The 26,773-nt window shown below is 41.4% G+C and overlaps 2 protein-coding genes and 1 non-coding gene across 3 annotated transcripts; all 3 read left to right on the forward strand.

Moving 5' to 3' along the window:
- The first annotated feature begins 13,305 nt into the window (after window positions 1-13,305).
- Window positions 13,306-18,898, forward strand: LOC104418633 (wall-associated receptor kinase-like 14). Its single transcript, XM_010030029.3, has 3 exons — window positions 13,306-14,651; window positions 17,002-17,076; window positions 17,436-18,898. Exons 1-3 carry the CDS (start codon window positions 13,847-13,849, stop codon window positions 18,731-18,733), a joined length of 2,178 nt encoding a protein of 725 aa, XP_010028331.2. The 5' UTR covers window positions 13,306-13,846; the 3' UTR covers window positions 18,734-18,898.
- A 2,727-nt stretch (window positions 18,899-21,625) lies between these two features.
- Window positions 21,626-23,455, forward strand: LOC104418634 (cold-regulated 413 plasma membrane protein 2). The gene is made up of 4 exons (XM_010030030.3): window positions 21,626-22,021; window positions 22,131-22,238; window positions 22,761-22,831; window positions 22,981-23,455. Exons 1-4 carry the CDS (start codon window positions 21,846-21,848, stop codon window positions 23,232-23,234), a joined length of 609 nt encoding a protein of 202 aa, XP_010028332.2. The 5' UTR covers window positions 21,626-21,845; the 3' UTR covers window positions 23,235-23,455.
- Window positions 23,456-24,904: 1,449 nt separating this feature from the next.
- LOC120288607 lies at window positions 24,905-24,996 on the forward strand. Its single transcript, XR_005546711.1, has one exon. It is a non-coding gene; the product is annotated as a small nucleolar RNA SNOR75 (small nucleolar RNA).
- Window positions 24,997-26,773: the final 1,777 nt, after the last annotated feature.

Consider the following 26,773-nt stretch of genomic DNA (forward strand, 5'->3'; position numbering starts at 1 on the left):
ACAGAATATGTATGCTTAAGGATGAAAACCAGAACTGGATAAGGGAGCCAGAACAGCTAAAGGCAATGACTTTGGGTTTCTTTTCTCAATTATATCAGTCAGTAGGATATCGTGACTTTGGCCCATTTTTACAACAATGTCCTGAAGTGGTAACAACATAAATGAATGAACAATTGCTGAAAGTGGTAACAGAAGATGAGGTATACCAGGCTACTTTTCAACTGGGTGCTTCCAAGGCTCCAGGGCCAGATGGCCTTAACAACCTTTTTTTTTCAGCATCACTGGAATATCATCAAAGCATATGTCATTAAAACAGTTCAAGATTTCTTCACTTCAGGTAGTATGCCTCCTAGTTTGAACAGAACGATAATTGCACTGGTTCCCAAGTGTCATCATCCAGAAAGCATTGATCAATACCGTCCCATAAGTCTTTGTAATTTTGCTTATAAGATCATTTCAAAAGTTATGGCTAACAGACTTAAACCTTGGCTTCCTAGCTTGATATCTAAAGAACAAGCAGCTTTTGTTAGTGACAGGCAGATCCAAGATAACATAATGGTGGTGCAAGAAGTGCTACATCAGTTTAAAGTGAGAACATGCAAGAAACGATTCAATCTTCTTTTAAAAACTGATATGCAGAAAGCGTATGACAGGGTCGAGTGGGATTTCCTCAAAGCTTACTTGCAGCAGTTGGGTTTTAATGACAGATGGGTTACTTTGGTCATGGCTTGCATCACAACGACCTCTTTCAGTGTTCGTTTTAATGGGGAACGGCTCTCTTATTTTCAACCTACTAGAGGCATTAGACAAGGTGACCGCCTCTCTCCATATATTTTCATTCTTCAATGTTCTATCAATCCTCATTACTCAAGTTATGGATATAGGTCAACTACAGGGGATTAAATTCAATAGAGCTATCCTACTTTGTCCCATCTATTCTTCGCTGATGACTCAATTTTCTTCTTAAAAGCCACAGTTTCTGAATGCCAAAATCTTGCAAATATTCTAAACCAGTATTGTCTAGCTACGGGTCAGCTCATCAATAGGAACAAATTTGGTCTATTTTTCAGCAAAAATTGCCCGCTGACTTTACAAAACAATTTAGCAAGAGAACTTAGAATACTTGTGGTGAGTCGTTATGGGAAGTACCTGGGAATCCCCTCAGACTGGGGCCGCTCGAAATGGGAGATGTTTTCCTGGATTCTGGACAAAGTAAATGCTAAATTAGCTGGCTGGAAGGAAAGACTCTTATCAAAAAGTGGCAAGGAGATTCTGCTGAAGTCAGTAATTCAGACATTACCTCAGTATGCCATGTCCATCTTCAAGCTGCCCCTGTCACTCTGCAGATTAATAGAAAGGAAGATATCAGCATTCTGGTGGAGCAATAACAATGGCAAGTTAGGGATTCATTGGCGAAACTGGACAGATTTAAAACTATCAAAAGACTCTGGGGGAATGGGATTCCGAGATCTTGTCAATTTAAATAAGGCAATGCTTGGTAAGCAAGCTTGGCGTCTTTTTCAACAACCTACTGTTATATGGAGTCAGCTTTTCAAAGGCTTGTATTTCAGGAATTCTTATTTTCAAAGTGCGTAATTAGGCTATCGTCCTTCATGGGGTTGGCAGAGTTTGTTAAAGGGAAGATAAACAATTCTTCCTAGACTTCGATGGTTAGTTGGGGATGGCTCCAAGATTAGTATCAGAGAAAACATTTGGTTTCCAATTGGTAAATTAGGAGGAACAGTAGCTCAGGGTGAACCAGTTGTAGTCACTTATCTAATTGATTCATCTCATACCGCATGGAATTCCAATCTTATTTATAACCTCTTTGATGTCCAGGTTAGTGAAGAGATTTTAAAACTCCTTATTAATCCTTCACTTCTTAATGACCAATTGGTTCGGACTGCTACTTCATTAGGCGTTTACTCAGTAAAAAGTTGTTACCATTAGGTGTCTTTGACCCAACATACCCAATACATTGTAGCCTCAACCTCTTATTAGAATCCTGTTAAGTTATGGAGGAAAATATGGCATATGAAAACTGCTCCTAAAATACGTGTTTTTATGTGGTTAGCTTGTCAAAATGCCCTTGCCACAAAAGCAAACCTTTTTCACAGACATATCTCCCCTACCCCTATCTGTAGCCTTTGCAACCAAAACGTGCTTGGGACTATTGAACACCTCTTTTTTCTATTGCACATGGACTAGTGACATCTGGACTCATACTAAGATTAGGGTTCGGATCTCACTTACCTCTGTGCAACGTTTTGATGCGTGGGTTGCAGCCAAGGCCACTGATCCCAGGGCTTCCCCTATTTTTGAGGTGCTCACCGGTTTGCTGTGGGAGATCTGGTGCCAGCGAAATAATGCAATCTTCAGGCAGTAGAATCTAGACCCAATCTAAGCTGTCGAGAACGCCCTAGCTCAGAGTCGGATCTTGATGATCGTCGACCCATTGCGCAGCGTCATCAAAAATCAGCTTTGAGCCCAGATCGACAATGGAGACCTCCTGCAAAAGGTAGCATCAAATGTAATATTGATGGGGCTTTTCATTTAGGGAGTGTGGAAGGATCAATGGCGTGTATTTCCAAGAATTTTAAAGGAATACTTACTGATGTTTTTACTCGAAGCTCTCCAGGACAATCGGCCTTCAAGGTAGAGATTTACGCCCTCATTCTGTCGATCCAACATCTGATCCAGCAGGGGCTTAATCTGGAGCGCCTGGTGGTGGAGTCGGACTGCTTGCTGTTGGTGGAGATTGTCGCGGAGAAGACGACGCCGCCAGAGATTGCCGCGGAGAAGACGACGCCACCATGGACGGAGCGCCACCTCTTCGCTGAACTTGAAGATTTACTCACTCGATGCCCTAATCTCTCACTTCAGCATTGTCGCAGAGAAGCAAATGCAGCTGCTGATTGTGCTGCAAAAGCCCACCGGAATCAAGGCCCGGCCCGCAACTAGAATATATTCCCTCCTTTCATTTTGCAGGATATTGTATATAGTGATGCTTTAGCATCTGGTTGTGTTCTTGTTTAATCTAATATATTGGTATTTTTTACCCAAAAAAAAAGAAAAAGAAAACTTAGGTATGATTTTCATATTTTACCAAACAATATAAAGAATAAAAAATATATCAAATGGCTATCTCACAAGTGGCATGCAAAAAAAAATTATAGGATGAGGCCCATTGCCCCTTGAAGGCAAAACTGTCTTGTACGAGGCACGGGTTGGGCGTGGCAAGATTTATTTTACAAAGTGGGGACAAGGGATTTAAACCCATCCTATCCATATTCCATTATATTCCTATCCATTATAGTTGTCTTGTGAAGTGCTATCATAATATTAATGTTAAAATAGCATTATGGAGAAAAATTTACATTTTGTTTGCCACAAAGTACAGGCCTTCTCTAGCATACCATATATTAGATCGGCCCCCAGAAAGCTAGTTGAGCCCTCATTTGTCAAGTAACAATAACATCAATAGTGATAATAAACTAAAAAACGGTATACTGTAGGATCGAAAGCTCTTAACATAAGACCAGTCAGGAAGCTTGTTTTCTAATTCCAAGAGCGATTAATCTCCATCAAAGAAAGGCTCGACCAAATAAGCATGCAAATATCCTGGGACTCTCTTAACATTGATTTTTAGCACTTATGAAAGGCATCCCAAATACTTAAAATCATGTGGAATTCATCAAAATTGCAGGTTGCAACATGCTGTGCTCACATGCACTCGATGCACTTAAAAATTTTTCGTTTTGCTTATGCAAACTTGTGTGGCTCACTTCTCAAGAATGGACCAATTGTTGACCTTGATTTCTTTCGAAGCATTATAATTTTAGATGAAACATCTATTGAAGGTTGAGCCATGACTGCCAAAAAAGACCTTTTTCTTAGGCTCGTAACTACGAGTTGGGTCACTACTTGAATTTTTGAAATTGTAAGATCCGATTATTATTCTTCAAAGAAATCTATAACACTTCTAAATTTTTCTAAGAATTGAACGTATATATTCTCTACAATATGTATGAGGCTTGATGTCAAGTATTTCAATCCTTAAAATCATGAAAATGTCTATACATAATGCTATTTTAGAGATTAAATAAAAAATTTCTTATTTTTTAGTTTTTTAGGATTTTTTCAATGCTTCTTATGATAAGACCTACTTAATTTAGAATGAGCCCCATAGGATTGAACCCAGAGTTATGTTTCCTCTTTAATAGGTCATTCGAAACAATGATGTCCTAAGCAAGCAAGCTCATTGGAGATTAAAAGCACCATTGGCCATGTAAGAAAGTTTATTGGTGGGTCTAAGGAAAGTGATTTCTTTCTTGTTAAAAAGGGAAGTTGTTTTCTCTAATCTAAGTTTGTTATTTTTAGTTTATGGAAAAAGTTATCCATCAATTGACTATTTTTCTGAGTATGCAAAAAGAACCACCCATGCTAGGAATCGCCCAGATTGACCAATTCCTAGTGTCCGGTTCGATTTCCAATTCTAGAAATGGAATTGCCCACCAGGACCAAACTGATTATTTTACTTTTATTTATTAAAATTATTTACAGTTTCCCCAAGCCCTCCCTCTTTTCTTTCCCTATTTGGTTGTTCCCTCGCTAGTTTCACACTTGTTCTTTCCCTCAGCCTCTTGCACCCACTCTTTCCTAGGGATCCTAGCTTGAAACATGATGAGGTGGTCAACCATAGTTCTATTCATCTGGAACTCGTCCCGCCGTCTTCGAACTTAGGTAGCGCCCGCAATTAAATGCTTGTCCCTGCGAACACCTTTTGCTCCGCCTTGTTCTATTTAAAGGACGAGTTGAGCTCGATTTTTCTGATTTTCGAGAGTTTTGTGTCCAATTGAGTTAATTTTTTCTTTTTTTATGTCGAGCGTCTCTTGATAGTTGTTTTAATTTTGGATTCGAGTTTTGAAAAATGGTCAACATCTTCTCCTTACTCCGTACTCATCACATGTTTGATGAAATGCTTGAACCAAACTCGTGCAAACTTATCTTTGTGATGTGTATCCATACTGGTTGCTATGTGTGTGTAATCATGCTTAAATGAAGATGTTTCTTATTTAAGAAAATCTTTTGAATCAAAACACTTATATGTCCATCCCACTTTTGTCTTTGGTTAATCTATTTTACATTCACTTTCTTGCTATTCTAGTTTACGATTGTATGTCCTGGCCTTGCCTTGTTTCTCTATTCTCATTTATCTTGGTGCTTTTGGATGGTGGCTGGTGGTGGCTGTTAATGTGGTAGTGGTGGTCCGGTGGTGTTTTAAAATTGAATTTTGCCACAATTATTGTGAATCCACTGATTCCATTGGACCGCCTGGGAACTAGACGAGACCAGTCAGTTTGGTTCGGCCACAAGACCAGGCACTTTGGTTTCCTTATTCCAAAAACTGGGAACTAGTCCTAGTCCGACTCCCTATTCTAGGGTGGAAACTGATCACCATTAATACATACACCAAAAAATCGAAAAATAATTTTTCTGAAACAATTTTCTTTCAAATGAAACAAACCATTAATTGGAAATCAAGTGCTTTTCAGCATCAAATGTGACATCCTGGATTTTCTACGCTTGACAATTGTATCTAGCATGATTCATAACAGTTTTATTAGTTGTAGAAAAGGATTGTTATGCTCTAAATTTCGAACTTTATGATATTCAACTTACAAATTTATTGAATTGAAGTTTCCCTAATTTTGATATCATTCATTTATGATTTAGTGGGTAATATTTTAGACACATTGGATGTTTAGAACTAAATTATATTTACACTCGTGAAGGGTCAAAATTAGATGTTTAGAATTAAAATATTTTCAGACATAAGAATGTTTAGAATAAGATTTTCTAAACAAAAATTGATTTCCTAAATCTCTATTTCTCTTCAATAGGCATGCCACTTTTTTTTCTCTATTGAAAATTTTAAACCTATGATTTGGTTTCAAACATTTAATTTGGTTGGCTTTTACATCATCAATTTCAACTATAGTTCATTAATGTTTTGGATGACTCGTACCTATAGTTCACTATTGTTTTGGTGAGGCATGCCTATAGTTCATTATTTTTTTGGTTATTCATGCACCCACCTAGCCAAAGAAGAGGAGCTCATCTTCATCTCCATCAAAGCATCTCTTTGTGGCAGATTATCATTGGGCTATTAGCACCCGCCTACTCACATAGGAACACTTGAAGCATTTCTATTGGAATACAAAACTTATCTACCTATAGACTTCATAATTTTAACCCAAGGTCCTTATTATCTTCAATCTTGGTTATGTGTTCAAGCAAACTAAATTTGGCCATGTGTACTTAAAGTCATTATTTACCTTTTAGTCTTGGTCTTCTGAGTGCATTCCCTTTAGCCGCATCATTTGAAAGGAACCATATGATCATGCCACTTGTGATTCTATAACTTGAATACATTTCTTGCACTTCCACCTAGCATGCTCCTTAACTTCAAGTCATCATTTCTCTTATCTTGAGTTACTTGTTCTTACCTCTCTTGGCCTATAAATAAGTCTTCATATGTTTTCAAGTTTCAAAAAGAATTTCAACTTGTTCTTGCAAAGAAAAAAAAAAGAGATCTCCTTTTTTTATGTTCACATTCCAATCTTTAGTGCGAAAGAAGAAATTTCATTCTTATGTTGTCAAAGTTTCAAAATTCCATTTTTCAAGAACTTACAAGGTGAACTTGTGGGTTTCTCTCTTATTAAACTAGTTTTGATAAAAAGGTTAAGAGATGTTAACTTTTGTTCTTGATTACATTATTTTGAAGATGATTAAAGTTTTGGTTTTTGCAAGCCTTATATTTGAGATAAGTGAAAATCATAGGCGCTAAGTTGGGTTGATCCACTTAGTGCTCTTGACTTGATTAGTCGTTAGTTGTTAATTTGTGCTTGGCTTTTGTTGTTATGTAAAATTGAATCTAAATGATGGTTTGTGAAATCTTGTGTTCATTTAAATTGGATTGTTAAGCTTGTTCCGTACCTATGAGGATTTCTTAGGGAGTGTTTGATTATTTCTCTAAATTTGTGATGACATATTTTTTTTGTATGAACTTGAAAATGATATTTTTGTGACTTGACTAAGTTATTGAATCACTAATTAAGTGTTATTAATTAATCACATGGTCAATTTTTGCATTGTTGATGTTCACAATATCGATTATTTGAGTTGTCGATGTTCACGATATCGATTATATGAGTGATCAATGTTAAGTTGCAGGTTATATAAGATAATCTAGATATGCCAAAGCGGGACCCCCTTTGGAAGGTGTGTAGTTTGAGGATGAACCTGGGCAAACTATTGGGCTTATAATGACTCGATCTGATGAGAGCTAATAGTGATCATCGGGACAAGAGAGCCTGGACAAAGAGTAGCTCCGAATAGACATCTGGGATGGTGAAGGGGGTAGAAATGAACCAAATTGGATATTGAAAAAAGGGGAGAGCATGTTGGGTATACCTCGGAGTGTTCATAATGCCTTTTGAGGTTAAATGTATCACGGCTAGTGATAGGTATGAAGTCACTTGTGTAAGTGTTAGTGAGCTTCATTACCAATATAAATGCATATATGTTTGAGCTTCATGACTAGTATGAACTCACTTGTGAATGATGAGGAGACTTATGATAAGTATGAACTTACGTATGTATATTGATGAGCTTCTTGACAAGATGGAATATATGTACATTGGTGGTAGAATGCATGATATGTATGAACTCACTTATGTGTGTAGTGGTGAGATTCATGACAAGTATGAACTTATATATATAAGTGGTGGTAAAATGCATCTTGACATGTATGAATTCACTTGTGTGTATGGTGATGAAGTGTATGACAAGTGAATTTGCCTATGAGTTGATTAACTTGCATTATGGTTAATGACTTGTTATTGGCATATTGTGAACTTATTTATGCATGTTTATTGACTTAGTGCCAGGTTGAGTATTAAGACAATTGCCTACTTTAGACTTGGGGATTTCATTTACTAAGTTTCAGCTCATCTCTTATTTTTTAGTGTGTAGGATGGTCCCTTTGGGATATAATGGTGGAAGGAATGGAGTGATACATGAGACCATCAACTCCCAGATTGGATGGTGGCTCGCTTATGGAATAGTATGAAAGTAGTACTAGAGGGGCCATAAACCACAAGTGTTGCGTTGGGACTATATGTTTTGACAATAAATACTAACGTTTGTATAAAGAAGAAGCATATGTATTAACTTCATGTGAATTTCTTGTATGGTATGTTGTGATGCATTTTATAGTGCTTTTGCATGCGTATTGAGTATAAAAATTAAATGGAAAGGACACTCATAGTATATGACGTGCTTGGGGCATCACATCAAACTTCCTAGCTATTATTTGCTCCAACTTTGAAAATCGACACCGCTTAGGTTTTCACTACTTTTACTTTCTGGTCTAATTAAGAAATAAAAAACTTGCATTTGATGATGATCAAATTATTACATAGAGTTAATTACCAATTAAATGTAGTATTTTGGCTAGTATTTTGGCTAGTATTTTTTTTCCTTTGTTAATACCTAAATTTTGGTTAATCATTCAGGAATTAATTGCATTGAAAATAAGGAATGGCCCTGACCCCTAGCAAAAAAATTAATTAATTAGATTGCATATAGTTTTAAGAACATTCATTGTATAGATAAGTTTATTGCATATAATTGGATCGGTGATGAATGATGCTGATCTTAATCAATTGACCAAGCCCATAAGGATTGTAGTGACCGAAATTTGATGAAAGGAAGGGCCTATTGGACTTAATTGAAACATCCCTGGGAGCTGGAAATTAGTAAAAGGCCTTAGGTTATTAGAGCCCATTATCTTAGAAAGGTCGAAATTAAGCCCATGAAAGTCAATTAAACCTGGGTTAACACTATATAAACATGTTAGCCTCGCAAATTGACGGGGTCACATTAGGTGAAAAATTTCAGAATACATAGAGAAAGAGAGAGAGGAGTTCCTGCACCCGCAACCCTACCTCACACTGATGGGGCTGTCGCTCCTCGTTAGCGATCAAAGCGACTGTTGCCTTTCCTCCTCCGAGTCGAACACCTCCTAGCAGCAGTTGCTTTGCCTCGCGGTATTGCTTCTTTGCTAGCCGGCGATGACGATATTAGACTAGCCCTTAATGACGACGCTGCCCTCCAGGTTGATCGAGCCGCGACCCTATTATGACTTTCTCGAGCCATCGTCGCTCCACTCCAGCTTCGCACGAGTCACCGCAAATTCCTTTGGCCAACTACAGCAACACCCCCGACCTCCCCGTTTCGTCCCGCGACCGGGGCTAGTCAATCCGCCAGCCTATGCCGATGACGAGCTTGCTGTCTTGATCCGCATTGTCGTGCTCCCCTCCGACCAAGCCTTTCCTGATTTTCACTGAGTCGAGTGGTGTTGCGCTTCTGTTTTGCAGGTGCCCGAGTTTGTTGCCTTTGTTGATCCTTGTACCGAGACCACCATAGTCGAAAACCGCAAACCAGCATGAGGCAGCCTCCTCGGCTGAGCATCCCAGTTGAGCACCACCGAGCCGAGGAATTGCCGTTGCAATAGTTGTCCCCCTAGGTTACACGGACATGCGACACACGACACGACACTGCTACACCATTTTCAAAAGTAGAATTTCGACATTCGACACGTATATATTAAATAAATATTTTAATATATAAATGCATAAATAACTAAATAATAATAATAATAAAAAAGAGCCTAGAATTAATCTATACTAAAAACATTAATTCTATATTTGTTAATATCATTCATTGCTTTAATTTGACAAATTCAACTACATTTATTATAATAATCTATAAAATTTGGAGGAAAAAACAAGTAATCCAAGTTTCACTATTAAATTTAAAATTTAAAAATAAGAAAAAAAAACAATCAACATTCATTCATCTACATTATCCACTTCCGAAGAAAAAAAAGACTCATTTTCTTGCTTTGCAACTTCAAGCACCCCAAAACCACTGGGATTCGCCCCAATGACCACCTTTCCAACATGGAAGGGGGAGGTGAGGGGTTCAAATCCCTACCTTCTTAGGGGGATGGGGATGGGGTGGGGACGCGTAAGTTTCAGGGGAAGGGGGAGGTGAGGGGTTCAAATTCCTACCTTCTTAGGGGGATGGGATGAGGATGCGTAAGTTTCGGGAGTGGTTTCGACTTCCACGCCCTGCAAGAGGCAAGGCAAAAGTCCGAGAGTGAGTGTAGAGTAGGAATAAAGTAGGATCGACAAAAAAAAAAAAAAAAAAACTTCAAGCACCCCAACATTTTCAAATGAGTATTTGAAATTTGTTTTAGCTTTTATATATATATATATTTATATTTAGATCCCAGAAGTTTTGGAAATTTGTAAAAATAACCCTGTGTGTGTCGGAATTTCTGAGTCATGTGTTGGAGTGTGTTGAAGGCAGTTGACCGCATGTCAAATTTTCTGACACCCGTTGACCACGTGTCGGAGTGTTGGACATGACACGAAGGGTCTCGGGGAGTGTCAGTGCAACCTAGTTGTCCCCATAGCCCCCCCCATTGCCGTCTTCCATAGCCGCGAGCCATCGCCACAGCTATCCTTGACCATGTCATACCACACCGATCATCGTGATCCACCGTCCATCGTTTCAAATTTGGAAGTCAAATATTCAAATAAGATAAAAAATTTATCCGATTTGATTCAAATATTTTATTACCTACTTAATTGGCATCTTCATCTAACTTGCATATTTTGAGATATTAGGCATATCTAATTATGTTTATTTCCTATTTAGCAACGTCCGCACAATTGATAATTCTATCTCTAAAGTCCTAAGATTAGGTTATCAATTTTTATTTTTTTTTGCTTGCAAATTTGTCACAATTGGATATCTTTTGGTGACTTTATGTTTACCTTGTGTGATCTTCATGATTGTCTTATTTGAGTTGATGTTTATTTCGTGCAATTGGTTGCTTATCCTATTTGATTTATTTCTTATTCGAAAAATTCCAAAAAAGATTGTATGATAAATTAGAATAAGTATCAAAATAATATTTCTTGGTAGGATAGAATTTTGAAGAGAATTGCATCCTAGATAGTTTCTAGAAGACTGATAAAATTCCAAGTTAGAATGTGATTTAACCTAGACTACTTCCTAATATAAAATGGGCGATACCTTATTTTAGATAATTATATTCATTAATTTTTAATTACAGACTTTAATAGGAAAAAAAAAGCATGTCATGTGCATGTCATATTGGATTAGATATCATAAATTACATGTCATATATGCCATATAATTTAGTGATTGCATATTTAGCATTAATCAATTTGGAATTCTATGCTATGTCAGAACTAGGTCAAGTCATACATCATCAGAATAGTACATCATGCATATCTAACCTTAAATAATTACATAATTTAGTTTTAATTAAAAAGAAGAACTCAAAAATAATTAAGTGGAGTCATGTGGTAATTGAAAATCATATTTAAGTTAAATACTCAATTTTAATTAACAGTGTCTCTAATTACTTTGCTTTGAGGTAAGTAAATTCCTTCCTTATTTTAGCAATTTATTTACTTGCTTTGATTATTGAGTTTTGATTTCATCGATTGAGCACCCGTATGATCTCCCCTTGCATGTAACCGAAGGAGATTAAAATCAATTCATGTTGTGTGACAAATATATGTTTTTTAAAATAAAGAGAAAATATATCAAAAGGGTATTAGAGCAATCTAGCATAATCAAATTTCCGAATACATCTGATCTTTGATTTATAGAAGTAAAATACACTTTAATTGAGTTTTTAATCAATCCACCTAATACCAGTTAATGGTGACTTTGAAATGAATCAATCTTATATGTTAAGAATTTGAATCTAAATTGTAAATTCACATGAGTTTGGGAGAACCTGAATTAGATGTGAACTAAATAATTCATAAATCAAACCCTAGGATGGTTCACCATTAGTATAGATCACGACATCCTTCAAAATATTTATTGAAATGGACAAATCGCATTCAATATCGAGGGGGACATGACCAGATGTAATTATTGTTAGTTTTCCTTTTTCTCTATTAAATAAATCCATTTGATGAGAGGAGCAGGTGATGTGAGACTTTTGTTGCAATAGGGGGAGAAAAGTCAACGAGATGACTATAGGTGAGAGGATGGGAATCTAAGGAACCCGCGCCTTAGAGTCAACATTGGTGGGGGAGGAGGGTGGGGTGTTATGGTCTTTTCCTGAGTATTTTTAGGTTTTTTTACCCTTCCTACGCGACATTGGACGGCACCGCCTTTAAAAATTCAGGAAAGGCATGGGAGTCAAATGGCCGAAAACATCGACAAAAAAAAAAAAAAAGGCCAAAAACAAATAAATAAATGCACGCCAAAAACAGTGACTCTTTGACTATAATGCCCTTGTACATGGGCGTGATTACCGACCCCCACAAAAAAAATAAGATGACAAGTTGCATTAGTTTAGCAGTAGCTCGATTATATCAATCGAGCATAATCGAGCAGAAAAAAGGTTAGTCGAAATGAAAATTGTGCAGATTTTTATTAATAAAGAAAAGGTAATTAATTTTTTTCAAAGTATTTATAATAAATATCACGATGCCAATCTATGCGTTGGAAACTGTAATTGTGAGGATTATTTGAGAATTATTGAAAATTCTAAATGCACATGTGAAGAAATTATGCGGAGGGGATGAGAGTGTCCCCCATAAGCCCTTTTGGTATTATGTTTTTCAATTAAGTTATTTCATGCAAATATCCAAATAATACTCGTGCACTTATAGTTTTCTTGTGAGGTTTAAAAATGAGAAACTTTGTCACCTACCCACACACAACAAAGTGATTACAGTCTGCAATTATACACGGAGATGCAAACTGTTAATCCCGAACACAACTCATGCTAAAAAAAACAAAAAACACGTTAATACAATTTTCAAAATACTTGCTCCATTTGTTTCGAAAGATTCAAAGAACTTTTTCTTTAAAAGTGATTGATGCATCACTCACGGAAATGAACGAATAAAAAGTATTCTCATCATCTAGAGAAGTATTTATACATAAGTTATTATCCGCTACAGGGAATCCAAGCCATAATTTATTATAGAATAAAATGTTTTTGAATTATTTACTCTTTGTGAAATAAAATGTGGTTATAAAAATAATAACTTTCTTAATAGTTATCAGATATACTTTGCCATTTCCAAGTCGACATCATCAAAGCCTTGGCGGCGGTGGTGGTGGTCAAAGCTTTGATATTTTGCCTCTCTCTTTCTCTTAAATAGTAGATGGACGTTTATGGAAAACTTGGCCGCTCCTTGACATCCTTCCCCAACGGTCCTTTCATTACCAAAATACCAAATTCTCCTCCACTGGCAATTCCACCAAGAGAGAGAGAGAGTCAAATCAACAGGAGCGAGCTTTCTCACGGTCCTTTCTTCCCTCCCTCCGTTTCTCCTCCTTGCGATCGAGAAAGCACGGAGCTCGTGCACGCTCCGGGACTCGGAATCGCGGCCCAATCGGAGATCGAAGCCAGAGCAATAACGACGGGGCGACCTCCATTGGAGCAGAGCTCCGGAGGGAAAAATAGTCAAACCCCGCCTCGGTTTCCTTCCTCCTGCAGAACTTGTCCGTCCCCGGTTCCCTCTTTTCTTCCAGGAGCATTTATGGAGACGGATGGCTCGCCAGCGTCCCCGTCTTTAAACTCCCCCGTTGGCTGTTGATGGTCTTTCTGGGTGTGTCTGCATCGAGCACTCGGCGGGCAGAGTCGAGAATTCGCTGAATTTTGCTCCGTTTCTCGTTGAGAAGAAGAGGGTCGTGAGCGATTAGTTCGGACATGACCCTCCTCCACCGAGCGAGACTCGACATCGCAGTCGCCGCCTTCGTCGTCGTCGCCTGCGTCGCCGCCGTCACGACGCCTCGAGCCAGAGCTCAGAGCTCGACTCCCAACTGCAGCCAGACGTGCGGGACCGGGAAGTGGGCGAAACGCGTTGACTACCCATTTGGGTTCTCGAGCGGATGCGAGATCGAATTGAACTGCAGGGCCGCCAACGCCACCGCCAACGCCACCGAGAGCGAGATCGCGATCGGCGGATTCCGGGTCCTCAACGTGACCCGGTCCAGCATCCTGGTCAGCCTCCCCGCCGCCTGCAACCGCTCCGTCGGCTTGGCCTTGCCGCTCTTCGCCGCCCGCTACGCGCCCTCCTGGGCCAACGGCTTCCTCCTCCAGAACTGCTCGCATCCCCCGATCGGAGGCGGCGGCTGCCTCATCCCGACCAGCTTCTTCATGGATGACCGGTTCGGGGCCGCCGGCTGCGGGGCCGGGAGCGACAACATAAGCTGCTTCTCGCCGGCGGACAGACCGTTCGACGTGATGCGGTACGACGCGGTGCTGGGCGTGACCGAGTGCAAGATCCTGTTCTCGGCGGTGTCCGCGGTGGGCCCGGACGGGAACTCGCTCGAGTTCCAGGTGATCGAGCTCAGCTGGTGGCTGGAAGGTTCCTGCGGAGGCAACCGCACGTGCGCGGAGAACGCGAACTGCACGGCGGTGCGGCTCCCCGCCGGCGGGCACGGGTTCCGGTGCGAGTGCGAGGATGGGTTCGAGGGCGACGGGTTCGCCGCCGGCCACGGTTGCAAGAGAGGTGAGTCTGATTCGACCCGACGAACACGCACGATGCATCATTATCATATCCATTCACGCTCTTCACACATTTGATTTATTCCATTTTCTAAATCGATAAGAAGCTCGTTTTATTTCGTCAGAATAATAGATGTCTATAGATAAAAAAAAAAAAATCGAAATGCACGGTGAATTTTCTTATGTGCCGGGAATGTGATGTGGCATGACGCATTAGTGAATCTCGATAAGAAATACCTGCCGTCCTTGATTAAGTATTACATGAGCCTAATCCATATTAAATTGGATTCCGACCTAGCCGACGCGATTGATGAAATTTCTAAGTAATCCACGCGGAAATTTACTTCATAGGAGTAGGTTTTAGTGACGTTTTGGTGGTGCTATCGAGATTTACAAGCGACGTTACTCGGGCGACTGAGTCATTGTCCCACGTGAAAACGGCTGGCGTTTTGCTTCTTTAAATATCAAGCGGTCATCACCACGTCATTAGTAAATTACTACAGGAAATAGTAAAGAAAAGTCACGGTATGTACTTGAACTAATAACCATCGGTCCATAATATTCAGGCCATGAAATGAGCATTCGTGTGAACATTTCTCATGTCATTATCATGTAGCTGTTAGAATCACTTTCTTTTTCTTAGATTTACCTTTCAAAAGTTCTTCTGCGGGTCGGCCTAATTTTGCTTTTTGACAAAGAGCGACAATAGAAAGTAAACATTCGTGTGCGACTGAAACTCACGTGGTAACAATTCGACCAGGAAAAAGAAAAAACATACAGGAGGAAGCGCACGTCCTTTGATTTGGTCAAAGTACGGTCGGTCGTAAAGGCTAAAACTTGTAGCAATAAAAGAGCCAGTCCAGTAATAGGGAAATGGAAAGAGGGTTTGTCAGCAAAACTCTCCCTGCGACCGGTCAAAGATGGTGGATACGTGCGCCCCCTGTTATAATTTGATTAAACAAATCATTTGGTTGACTCTAATATAGGTTATGAAAAGAGGGTTTTCTTGTTTACTAATTCCTGGTAGGATCTTTGCACTCGAATCCCCCTGTTTTGAAGGGAGGGTTTTGAGGGGTTGTGGAGCTCCATTAACATGAGGGAAGGAGGCGGAAGTAGGTTATGAAAAGAGGGTTTTCTTGTTTACTAATTCCTGGTAGGATCCCTGTTTTGAAGGGGGGGTTTTGAGGGGTTGTGGAGCTCCATTAACATGAGGGAAGGAGGCGGAAGAAGGCAGAACTTTTGACCCGGCAGCCCCAGGGTCAACGCGTTTCTAGTTCAGGTTTTCTCTTTGGTATGGTGGGAATGCAGCAGTTTAGATCATGATAAGATAAGGTGCCGTGTGAGATATTTGACCATCGTGCGCATGTGGGTAGGCGTCGAGTAAAGTAGTACAGCTTGCTTTTTTTCGGCCCCTTTGAACGATGGGCTGGAAAGATTCATGTGCTGAGAATAGGAAAAGAGGCGTGGAGGACTCTTCTTGTCGAAGTCAGAGACTTTCGTGCCTCTCGGCTTTCCATTTCGGATTGGCATGAGGAAGCTGCTCTCTGGTTTTAGCGAATGTGGACGGGTTTCTGGCGGTCCGGGTTGTTACGTCCTCTCTTGAGGATGCGCTTTAGTAGTTTTTCGTGAATAATGTCAAGTGGTTGTGCCAAAATTCGCCTGAGAATCACGAGTTGCAGTTACTCTCTATTGCAAGAATTGAAATGTATTTATGAGGGTGCAGTGCCAATAGCATCGTAGTGTGACGTGGCATAACGATGACCCCTTAACTAAGAGAAGGAACATGGAAATGACCAATTCTGATTCTGTTGAAAATGAGAACTTTTGGGATTGAACTTAGCTTGTTTGTTCAGGTTAATACCAGCAGATGCTGCATTTGCTCCTCTGCTGATGAATAAGAGCTACAGAAACAACTTTCGGCTTGATTTTGTGCTAAGGAACTCTGCTTATCGTTTGGTACCTAAACAGTTAATCCAGTATCACGTCGTATATTGTTAATGAAGTAGGTTTACCGAATGGAGTGGAACTGACTGATAACTCTAGAAACATTTGAATGCTTGTCCGATAAGTGGAGTGCTCTGAGGAACTAGTTTCTATGAATTCACATTTCTTCATCCTTCCAATCTGAATAGGTGAAAAATTTTCAGACCCTAGTTGGAGTATATTGTTTGAATGCCTTGCAAAAGATTTATTATGTCCAGGATACTTATGCATATGGCAGCAAGAACGGGAAGACGTGCAAGCATCCCTGATAGCACGCACTTTTGAAGGCTTTGATGCCATTCGTTAAACTCTGATCTGGTGCTGAAAAACGTCTCTGCTAATCCATTTCTGTACACGTTGCTTCTCTGCAGTTTCAAGTTGCAATGCTTCGAAGTACTTCTCTGGTGATTGTAAAGGAAGTTCAAGGATGCGTCTTCTTGTTGGAGGTATGTAATCTTGACTATCTGGGAACATATTGCTAGCTGCAGATTTCTTGACTCCGTCTGTCATGCTGCCATCGACACTGTTACTTAATGTCATCCGGAGGATTTTTTTCCTCCTGCAACACATTAATTAGACTGGATTAACACTTAAAATCAATGCTTGCACTTCAACATATCGCCTTTTGAGATTTGAAGCTAATAGTTAACTTGGTGAAGGTCGAACTGATTTTCTCACTTTGATGACCAACTCGATTTGCATTTTGCATTGAATCGGATACTAGATTGAGAAGGGTTTTGGTCTCTCACAATCTGCAATCTCTTAGATACAAGAAAAGCACTATCTTACATTGTTTTGCTGTTAGGGCTGATTGCCGGAGCTTCGATAATGGCTGGTCTGGTCGGTACATATTTTTTCATCCGCCGACGGTCGAGTTCACTCAGAAGCCAGAAGAGCGCGAAGCGGCTTCTGGATGAAGCTGCTGGGAGCTCCAGCATCCCTCTGTATCCATTCAAGTACATCGAGAAAGCTACTAACGGATTTTCCGAGAAGCAGAGATTGGGGAACGGCGCCTACGGGACGGTTTACGCGGGGAAGCTCCACAGCAACGAGTGGGTTGCCGTGAAGAGAATAAAGAATCGAGACACTGACAGTATCGAGCAAGTCATGAACGAGATCAAGCTCCTCTCATCCGTCAGTCACCCGAACCTCGTCCGCCTCCTCGGATGCTGCATTGAGAGAGATCAGCAGATACTCGTCTACGAGTACATGCCAAACGGAACTTTGTCGCAGCACTTGCAGAAAGAGAGAGGGAAAGGGCTTCCTTGGACCGTGAGGCTCACCATTGCGGCCGAGACGGCAAATGCCATCGCGTACCTCCACTCGGCCGTCAACCCACCCATCTATCACAGAGACATCAAGTCCAGCAACATCCTCTTGGATGTCAACTACAACTCGAAGGTGGCGGACTTCGGCCTCTCCAGGCTCGGGATGGTGGAGTCGGAGCTGTCCCACATCTCGACAGCTCCACAGGGGACTCCAGGGTACCTTGACCCTCAGTACCATCAGAACTTCCATCTCTCAGACAAGAGTGACGTGTACAGCTTTGGTGTGGTCCTCGTGGAGATCATAACCGGGCAGAAGGTGGTTGACTTCTCCCGGCCGCACACTGAGATCAACCTTGCCGCCCTTGCGATTGACAGGATCGGCAGGGGGTGCGTGGATGAGATCATAGACCCATTCCTGGACCCGCATAGGGACGCCTGGACGCTCTCATCAATCTACAAGGTGGCCGAGCTGGCCTTCCGGTGCCTCGCCTTCCACAGCGACATGAGGCCATCCATGACAGAGGTGGCGGAAGAGCTCGAGCACGTCAGGCAGAGCGGGTGGGCACCGTTGGATGAGGACGTGGCATGTGCCGCATCAGCTGTGGTGTCCATCTGCTCGTCGCCTTATGCCGTGAGCGAGAGGTCGACGGGAGGCACATTGAAGAGGAAGGCCGGCACGGTGAGCCAGAAGCTGTTCGTTCCGCCCAAGCCGGCCGAGATATCGAGCTTGGAAGTGGTCAAGGATAGCTCCCCGGTCTCTGTTCAGGACCCTTGGTTGAGTGATGATCACAGCTCACCTTCATCGAACAGCTTGCTGAATAACGCGACTCGGTGATGATCAAAAGGACGATCCATTTTATATTTTTGGCCCCCTAATATTTGCCGGCCTTGTTTTGTGACTAATCTTTCAGTTATTTTGCAAATTGGGTCGAATCCCACATAATGATCATAAATTTTACACGGGCAAAAAAAAAAGAAAAAAAAAATTGTGGCTGATTCACCAGGCTTTTTCAAATTATCTTACTTTTCCTTCCTAGAGACATGCTGGAATATATTCTGGGTAAGGGTGAGCATGGTCCGGGTTGGGCCGATCCATTTTCTAACCCTAAGATCAACCCGCACAGTGCTAGTCCTCAATTTTTGGGACCGAGGACCGACCCTATTGAGCTTAGGATTAAAGACCAGACCAACCTAATGGATTCGGTCCGGTTCCAGGGTCAACTCGAGACCGACCGATAATTTTTTATTTCATTTTTTGTACTCAACAAAATGGTTAAGGACCATACTGACCCAATCGATTTGATCTAGTTTCAAAGTTAACCTAGGATCAATCAATAATTTTTTATTTCATTTTTTGTATTTTTTGAAAGGGCAACCGATGACTGTATCTACCTAATGGGTTCGATGATAAGCGAGGTCAGCTAAGAAAGGTAAGCGATGAGAGTCAAGTTGGGTGAGTGTCAAACAAAATGAGCATTGAATGTTGAGCAGGGAGCAACAAGCCAAGCGAGCATCAAGCTGCGAGCGGCACAAGTGACCCAAAGCAAGCGACGCGAGTGTCAAGTGGTGATATTTCAATTTCAGCAAATTGAAGACTAAGAGGACAAATAAAACACAAGAGAATGATTACTAGAGAAGAATGCTATAAGGTATCTTTTTGGATGTCGTAAGGACTAAATTATGACTATTGAAGTTGTAAAAGACATTAAAAACGTAAGTTATTAAAGAACAATATAAAATTATTTGAATTCCTCACTAAAGAGCTATTTAATATTGTTGACTTCGTTTATTTTAAGATTTTCTCTATATAAAAAAATTATAAATAATATTATATATATAGTCAAGATTGATTCGGGTTGGATCGATCCAAAACTCTCAAAATTGATGACCAACCCGCATAGTGTTGATCTAGGAATTCTAGGACCAAGGATCGACCTAGTCTCCCTGGGAACTAGACCAAGACTGGCAAGGTTAGGCCGGTCCAAAGTCGGTCTAGGGTTGACCCTGGACCAATGCTCACCCCTAGTTTTGGATGGAAAATGTAAAGCTATATGTCCTCTATTCAAGACACCAAAATTCAAATATGATTCGCAACTCAACATTAGAATAGCTCGCATCGGAGAAGCATATTTTCAACGGGGCCAATTCCATAAAAAAACACGAACTTTTGGTGTTGTCCCGAATTTGGTCCGAATTTTATTTTGTCTAAAAAAAAAGTACCAATTTTCACTCATGTCCCAAATTTGGCCCTTCGTTAACCCTCCTTCCACAAACATCCGATGTGGCATTTCCACTCAAAGTCTATTTGAAGATAAATGAAGTAAGTCTATTACAAATAGGTTTCACATCTCTATTTAACTACAAGATGCATACGCTTTTAATATCTTGCTTTAAAACTATGTAATCTTCTACTCCCAACCCAGCTTATGACATTGAAAATAGCTTGCCAATTGTTAATTGATCTAATGGCCCTAGCTATGTGCCTCATCTCCTAGAACTGAAGTTATTGAATTATTTTTCCCATGAGAATCATCTGTAAAGTTCACCTAATCGGAGAGCAGATTAAATTTAACAATTAACAATTGGCAAGCTGTTTTCTCGTTCTTTTGGGTCTCGTTCCTAAATTTAATGCCATGTCGGATGACTGTGGAATGAGGGTTAATGGAGGGCCAAATTTGGAACACGAGTGAAAGTTTGTGTTTTTTTTTTTTTTTAGACAAAATAAAGTTTGGGCCATATTTGAGACAACTTCTAAAGTCTGTGCTTTTTTATGGAATTGGCCCATTTTCAACGTTGGGGTATTCCAACCTTTGCCATGTCATAATTTAGGAGGCATATGGATACGTGGATTCAATTGAATTATGTGATTTTCCTACTTTTTATCCTATCGGAGGGCCTTTGTGGGGCCGCCATCATCCGAGGTGTTACCCTCGGGGCTGAGGTAGCTACTGTTAGGTCCGAAGCCCTAGCCTTCTCAAGCTTGAACTTCTTCTATGGCTAGGGTTTTCATTTTATTTTGCAAATTCTTTTATTTTTATTTTTTGTTTAGATAATTTTGAAGAATTGTTGTGCATTTTTATTCTCATGGATTATATGACTAAATTTGGCTTGGATTGGTATGGGTTATTTAAATTACTTGGTAAATACAACGTAGGTTAAATGGGTAGATTTAGGTTAAACTCATTTATGACTTGTCCAAATTTGACCCAACCTACCCATTTGTCGCCTCTACTTATGAGATCGTGTGTTGCTAATGCTAGTGTTTAATGCAGCTTGTGCGGGTCCAATCTTGGCAAAGAGAGGGCCTTAAATCTAAAATCCATTGCCCCATCGTAAAGTTTCCGAGGTGCATCGACTCTCCCACTCTTCCCATGCTTTTTCTAGTGTGGCGATCGGTGATCCTACAGGGCTTCTACACTCCCAGATTCCAATCGTGACAGATCGAATTCTTGACCTTTTGGCTAATCTAAGTTTAGAAAACCGAACTCGCACCTGATCCTAAATAGTTTCTACCTCGTGATTCAATCTTCTTCATCATGTGACGTCGGAGTCTATCCATGGCGCATTTTCGGGTATTGTCCACACGTCACGTAAACAGAGCTCTCTGGTAAAATAAGTAAAGTAAAGGCGGTGTCGTCCAAGCGGAAGGCGCCACGTGAGCAGGCCTCCTTCGTCGTCGAATTTGCATGGAGGGGAAGGACACCGAACTCGACAGTCAAAAGCAGGAAACGGTTCAAGATCCGAACCTTCGCAGTGTCCTCCCCAACCACGAACCATCCCTCCGAGGAGCGTACAAAACTGTACCCTTGTCGCCACCATCGACTCCCAGTTGCAGAGTGAGATCGCCGCCACCGTCGCCGCTCTCTCTTCTCTGAACCCGTTCTCCAAAGATCCGCTGCAGCATTTTCCTCGGCTTTCCCTTCCGGCGGGGCGGGACGCTTGAAGAAATGGGGAGGATGGATTATCTCGCGATGAAGACCGATCCGGCCATGGACGACCAGATCAGCACTGACATCAATGAGCTCAAGGTTGCTGCCAAGAAGCTCTTCGGTCACGCTGCCCGGCTTGGCGGCATCCGCTTCGGCACCACTTTCCTCAAGTGGACCGCCTCTGCTGCCGCCATGTGAGTTCTTTATGGCTTCTCTCTCTCTTTCTTTCTTTCTCCGCCGGTCGCCGTTTCTTTCGCACGGCGAATGGGTTTAGACGAGCCTGTTTTGTGGTTGACTTGGCAGATACCTGTTGGTGTTGGATCGCACGAACTGGAGGACCAACATGCTGACCTCGCTCCTGGTCCCTTACGTATTCTTCAGCCTGCCTCCGTCCTTGTTTCACATGCTGAGGTGATGATCGCGCTGTTTCGATTGTTAGAGCACGAAATAATTGAATCGCGAGCTCAGGACAAGATCAAGATCTTTATGCATTACATATGTTGTAGCCGGTTCAGCTCGAGCTTACCTGTGCTTGTATGTTGAATGAATCAACCTGTATAAGCACGTTCGGACCAGCCGGTCGATTTTTCCTATTGACTTCAACACAGCTATATAGGTTTTTAAACAGTCATTACGTGTATGCGAAGAACTGTTCTTTAAACACTTTAAGCCTTTGTTACAGTACGATCGCTCGAACGAATTTGACAGATGCAACACAATTGGTAATGTTAATGACATGTCTTTTGCCAACCTTAAATTGAACTGCCAAACAGAAGTTTGTATTGAATAGGGCCTATATTTTCAAGACACGTTGTTTCGTGACATCGCCGACGAGCAGTTGAATTTAAGCATCATTAATAGCTCGAGATCTGTAAGTTTTTCCTCGAATATATTTGTGGATAGTATGTCCTTATCGAGCTGTGATTTTCACAGGGAAGATTTTGGAAAATGGGTTGCTTTTGTTACAGTGGTGCTGAAGCTCTTCTTCCCCCGCCATTTCCCAGGTAGATCCTTAAGGCTCCGGTCGGTTCACCATTCGAATTACACGCATCAAACGATACAACAGAATGGCAATCGACCGTGCAGTTATTAAACTGACATCTATAATCTGCTTCACATATATATAATTCATTTTCCTGGTTGATCGCTGCAGAATGGTTGGAGATGCCGGGCTCATTGATCCTGCTCGTAGCGGTGGCGCCCCACTTCTTCGCACACTCCCTAAGGGACCGCTGGTTTGGGGTCCTGATATGCCTCCTCATCGGGTGCTACCTGCTGCAAGAGCACATCCGCGCGTCGGGCGGGTTCAGGAATGCCCTCACGCAGTCGCACGGGATATCCAACACACTCGGGATCGTGATCCTGATCATATTCCCGGTCTGGGCGCTCCTGATCCATTTCTTCTAGGGATCATCCATCCTATTAATGCCTCTCTACTGTCCTGATTTGTACTTTGGCTTCGATCCAAGTGTATGTCAATGCTTGAACTGAGGGATCCTGGTTCCTAGAGGTGAGATGCATTCTAGGGCAGGTTCTCAGTTAACTTGCGATGATGCTTTGTTGTGTTTGGTTGTACTAATGAACTGTAACACCGAGCAGTATTAAAAATGGCACCATCTTCCTATCCATCTAGCTCCATTTTTTGTGTAAAAAACGGTGCCATCTGCTGCGCTACGGGAATGTTCGGTTTAAGGCATCGGCAAAGCAATGACTACCCAATAAGCGAGTCCATCACCACAGCCTCATTGGGGGTGAGTGAGGAAGCCCGAGAGAGTTGATACATCTTAGCCCACATCCATCATCCTTCCCAAACTAATCAAAGTTTGTTAAGATCGAGGATAGTTTAAGGTAACCAAACCCGTAAATTTTGACCTAGTAACCATGTTTCACGTGAGAGAACCAATGGTACACCGGCTTTTTTTTTTTTTTTTTTACAATTTAAAATTTTAAAATAATGGATAGTAATCACATAAATTTCTACTTGATACCGGAAAAGGAAGATTCAAATTAGATCATTAATGATCTGCTATTTGTCTTTCCAATTATCAATTTCCATATGCAGCCTCAAGTCAACAACCAACCCAATGATGAAATGTCATCACTTGCTAGTACTCTTTTCTTTCTATTTCTAGTTTAATTAGAAACGATTTTAGCTTAAAGCTTAAAGATGGAAAAATATCGTCATCTAGCTCTATTTTTTTTTTTTTAAGTATAGCTCCACATAAACATTTTTTTCCGACTAATGAGCATACCAATGATGGTATTTACCATAATCATATCAAGTCACCATCTAGTAGGGTGAGTATCGACCAACCCTGGAATAGCCTAGTAGGACCTACCGAACCTAGGCTGGTCCTACTAGGTCAGTTGTTGGTTCTAAGACCCTTAAATCTCTACGGACCCTTGGACTTCACACTATATGAGTTGCTCCTCTTTTTAGAATTTTAGAGTTGATTCAATCCGAACTAAATGATACATACAATATATATCATATATATTATATATTTTAAAATTCGATCAATTTTTTTATCAAAAAAAAAAAAATCAAGAGAACTCTTCCCTTGGACCCGGTCCATTGGGCGCGGATCCAGGGAAACGGTTGATTTGGTACGTCCCACGGTAATTACGTGGTTGAGTGGGACCTGTGAATCAACAACTCGCTCCCCCCTGTCGAATCAATTCGCTCCCCATCGAAGCCCGTTGGGCCTAGTCCAGCCCAACAAGAAGGTCTAGCGGGCCCAACCCGATTTCTCGCGGTGCCCCGACCCATTCACTTTCCTTTCCCACTCGCCTCGATTAACGGTCGAAACCCTAGCACGCCGTTCGCTCCCGGCTATATAAACCGAGCTCGACTCCCACATCTTCCGCACCGACGATCCTCATCCCTTTCAAGTTCCTCGCCGCCGCCGCCGCCGCCGCCGCCGCCTCCGCCTCCGCCTCCGCCGCCGGGATCCGAATCACTCCAGTCAGCGTAAATGCTCTGATTTGCGAACTTGTGTTCCGTATCTGTTTCCAACGGTCGATTTTTATTTCCCCTTTTGGAAACCGAGCGATTTTTCGAAGCACTCGGTTTCGTTTCTCAGTGACGAACAACAATCGATGACGAGTCCGATAATTTTCCATTCTTTCTCATATCGTGACGACAAATCGAGGCATTTGTCCGAGAGAAACGCAAGCTTGCTTCCTCGTTTTGAACTTTTTTTTTTGTTTTCGAAAGGAAAACTTGTTTCGGCCGGGATTTTTTGCTTAGCAATTCGTCTTTGCTTGCTTGCTTCGGGTTGCGAAATGGGAAAATTTTGGGAGTGGACGGGGGGCAAAGTGATGATGAGTTTTATTGTCATCAGATTAACGAGGTGACGATTCAATTGAACCTCCTACTCATACTGATTGCCCCCCTAAAAAAGTTCCAAAGTTTGCGATTGGCATTTTTAGGTTAAATCAGATTGAATTTTCGGCTTAGGCATTCGGTTGCGAAAGTCGGGTCGGGCTCTAGTCAAGCTTGCCCTATCTCTGTCTTTGGGTTGATGGGCAAGTCGCTTGACGAATTAAGCGTGGCTTGAGGGCCTGGCTTCAGGTCCGTGCTTTCTAGTTCAAGGCCTCTGTTTGCGTAGTTTTTGCGCTTCCCCATAAGTCAAGATGTTTATTTGGAGTCTATGCCAAAATGCTATTCCCACAGCAGAGAACTTGCGTACAAGAAAAATCTTACTTGAGTCCATATGCCCTCTTTGTGGCAAGCACCCAAAGATGGACCAAAGAGGTCTAGATGCACCCTGATTTGGACATAATCATAGATCAAGGCTTGAGACTGAATGGAAGTTTGGTTCCTGGAGAAAGTAAACAATTTTAACAAAATTACCTCACCAGAGCTATAATAGCCAAGATCCTATGGAACCAGGGAAAGAACAAACATAATCGATCGAGAGCTCACCCACCTGCCATATGGAAGCCACCGCTAGAAGGGACCCCCAAAATAACGTTGATGGGTCATTTGTGGAAGAAGAAAACAAAGGTAATGTCTCCTTTCTATGCCAAGAAGCCTCCGGGAAGATCATTGATGGTTTTGCAAAGAAGGTGCAAGCGTCTTCTCCGGAGCAAATCGAAACCCTAGCATGTTTGGAAGCACTTTGCCACATCAGTTAGTGCTCTGACCAAAAGTACCAGCTTGCATTGGACCGTTGCTCTTTGATAAAGGCCCTCACAAATGAAGATAAGCCATCCTGGGAAGTACAGTTGATGGTATCTGCGTACAAAACTCTGATGGGCCACTTCTAAAGCATAAAATTGGCCCACTGTCCAAGGGAAACAAATCTAGTGGGGGTTGAGTCTCTAAGGCCCACAGACGAAAGTAGCTCTCTAGTTGTTGGACCTCCAATCCCCCGAAAATCCTATCGGATCTCATATGTTCTTAGGCCAAATTTTCATGTAGTGGGAGCACTTAAAGCAATGAATGAAGCAAATTTTTTTGACAAAAAAAAAAGGTCTAACGATATAGACCAAATTGGACGATTTTAATAAATCAATACGCAAAACTTAGGCTCCGTTTGGTTTAGTTTTTCCAATAGGCTTTGAGCCCCAAAGCCCATTGGGAAAAATATAAGGCATTTGGCAAGTATTTTCAGAAGTCCATTGATCAAATGTCAGCACTAAGAAGGCCAAAAGCTCAAAATAGGTCTGAACTTACTTTGAGCTTTTAGCATTTTGAAAATACAAGTCCACTTTATACTATTCACCCATTTACCCCTTTTTTTAACCATTCATCTTCCCCATAGTTGCTGAAGGCCAGCAACCACCGACGGCCAGATCTAGCCATTGGATAGCTTCACTTAAGGTTGTGTGACCTCAGATAGCCTTGTCGGCGACTAGGTGACCTTAGACAACCTTGCTGATGGCTAGATCTGGCTGCCAGTGGTTAGTCGGCCATTGGTCAACGACGAAGCTTCATCATA

This window comes from Eucalyptus grandis, chromosome 9 (assembly GCF_016545825.1).
Source record: "Eucalyptus grandis isolate ANBG69807.140 chromosome 9, ASM1654582v1, whole genome shotgun sequence".
NCBI lineage: Eukaryota > Viridiplantae > Streptophyta > Magnoliopsida > Myrtales > Myrtaceae > Eucalyptus > Eucalyptus grandis.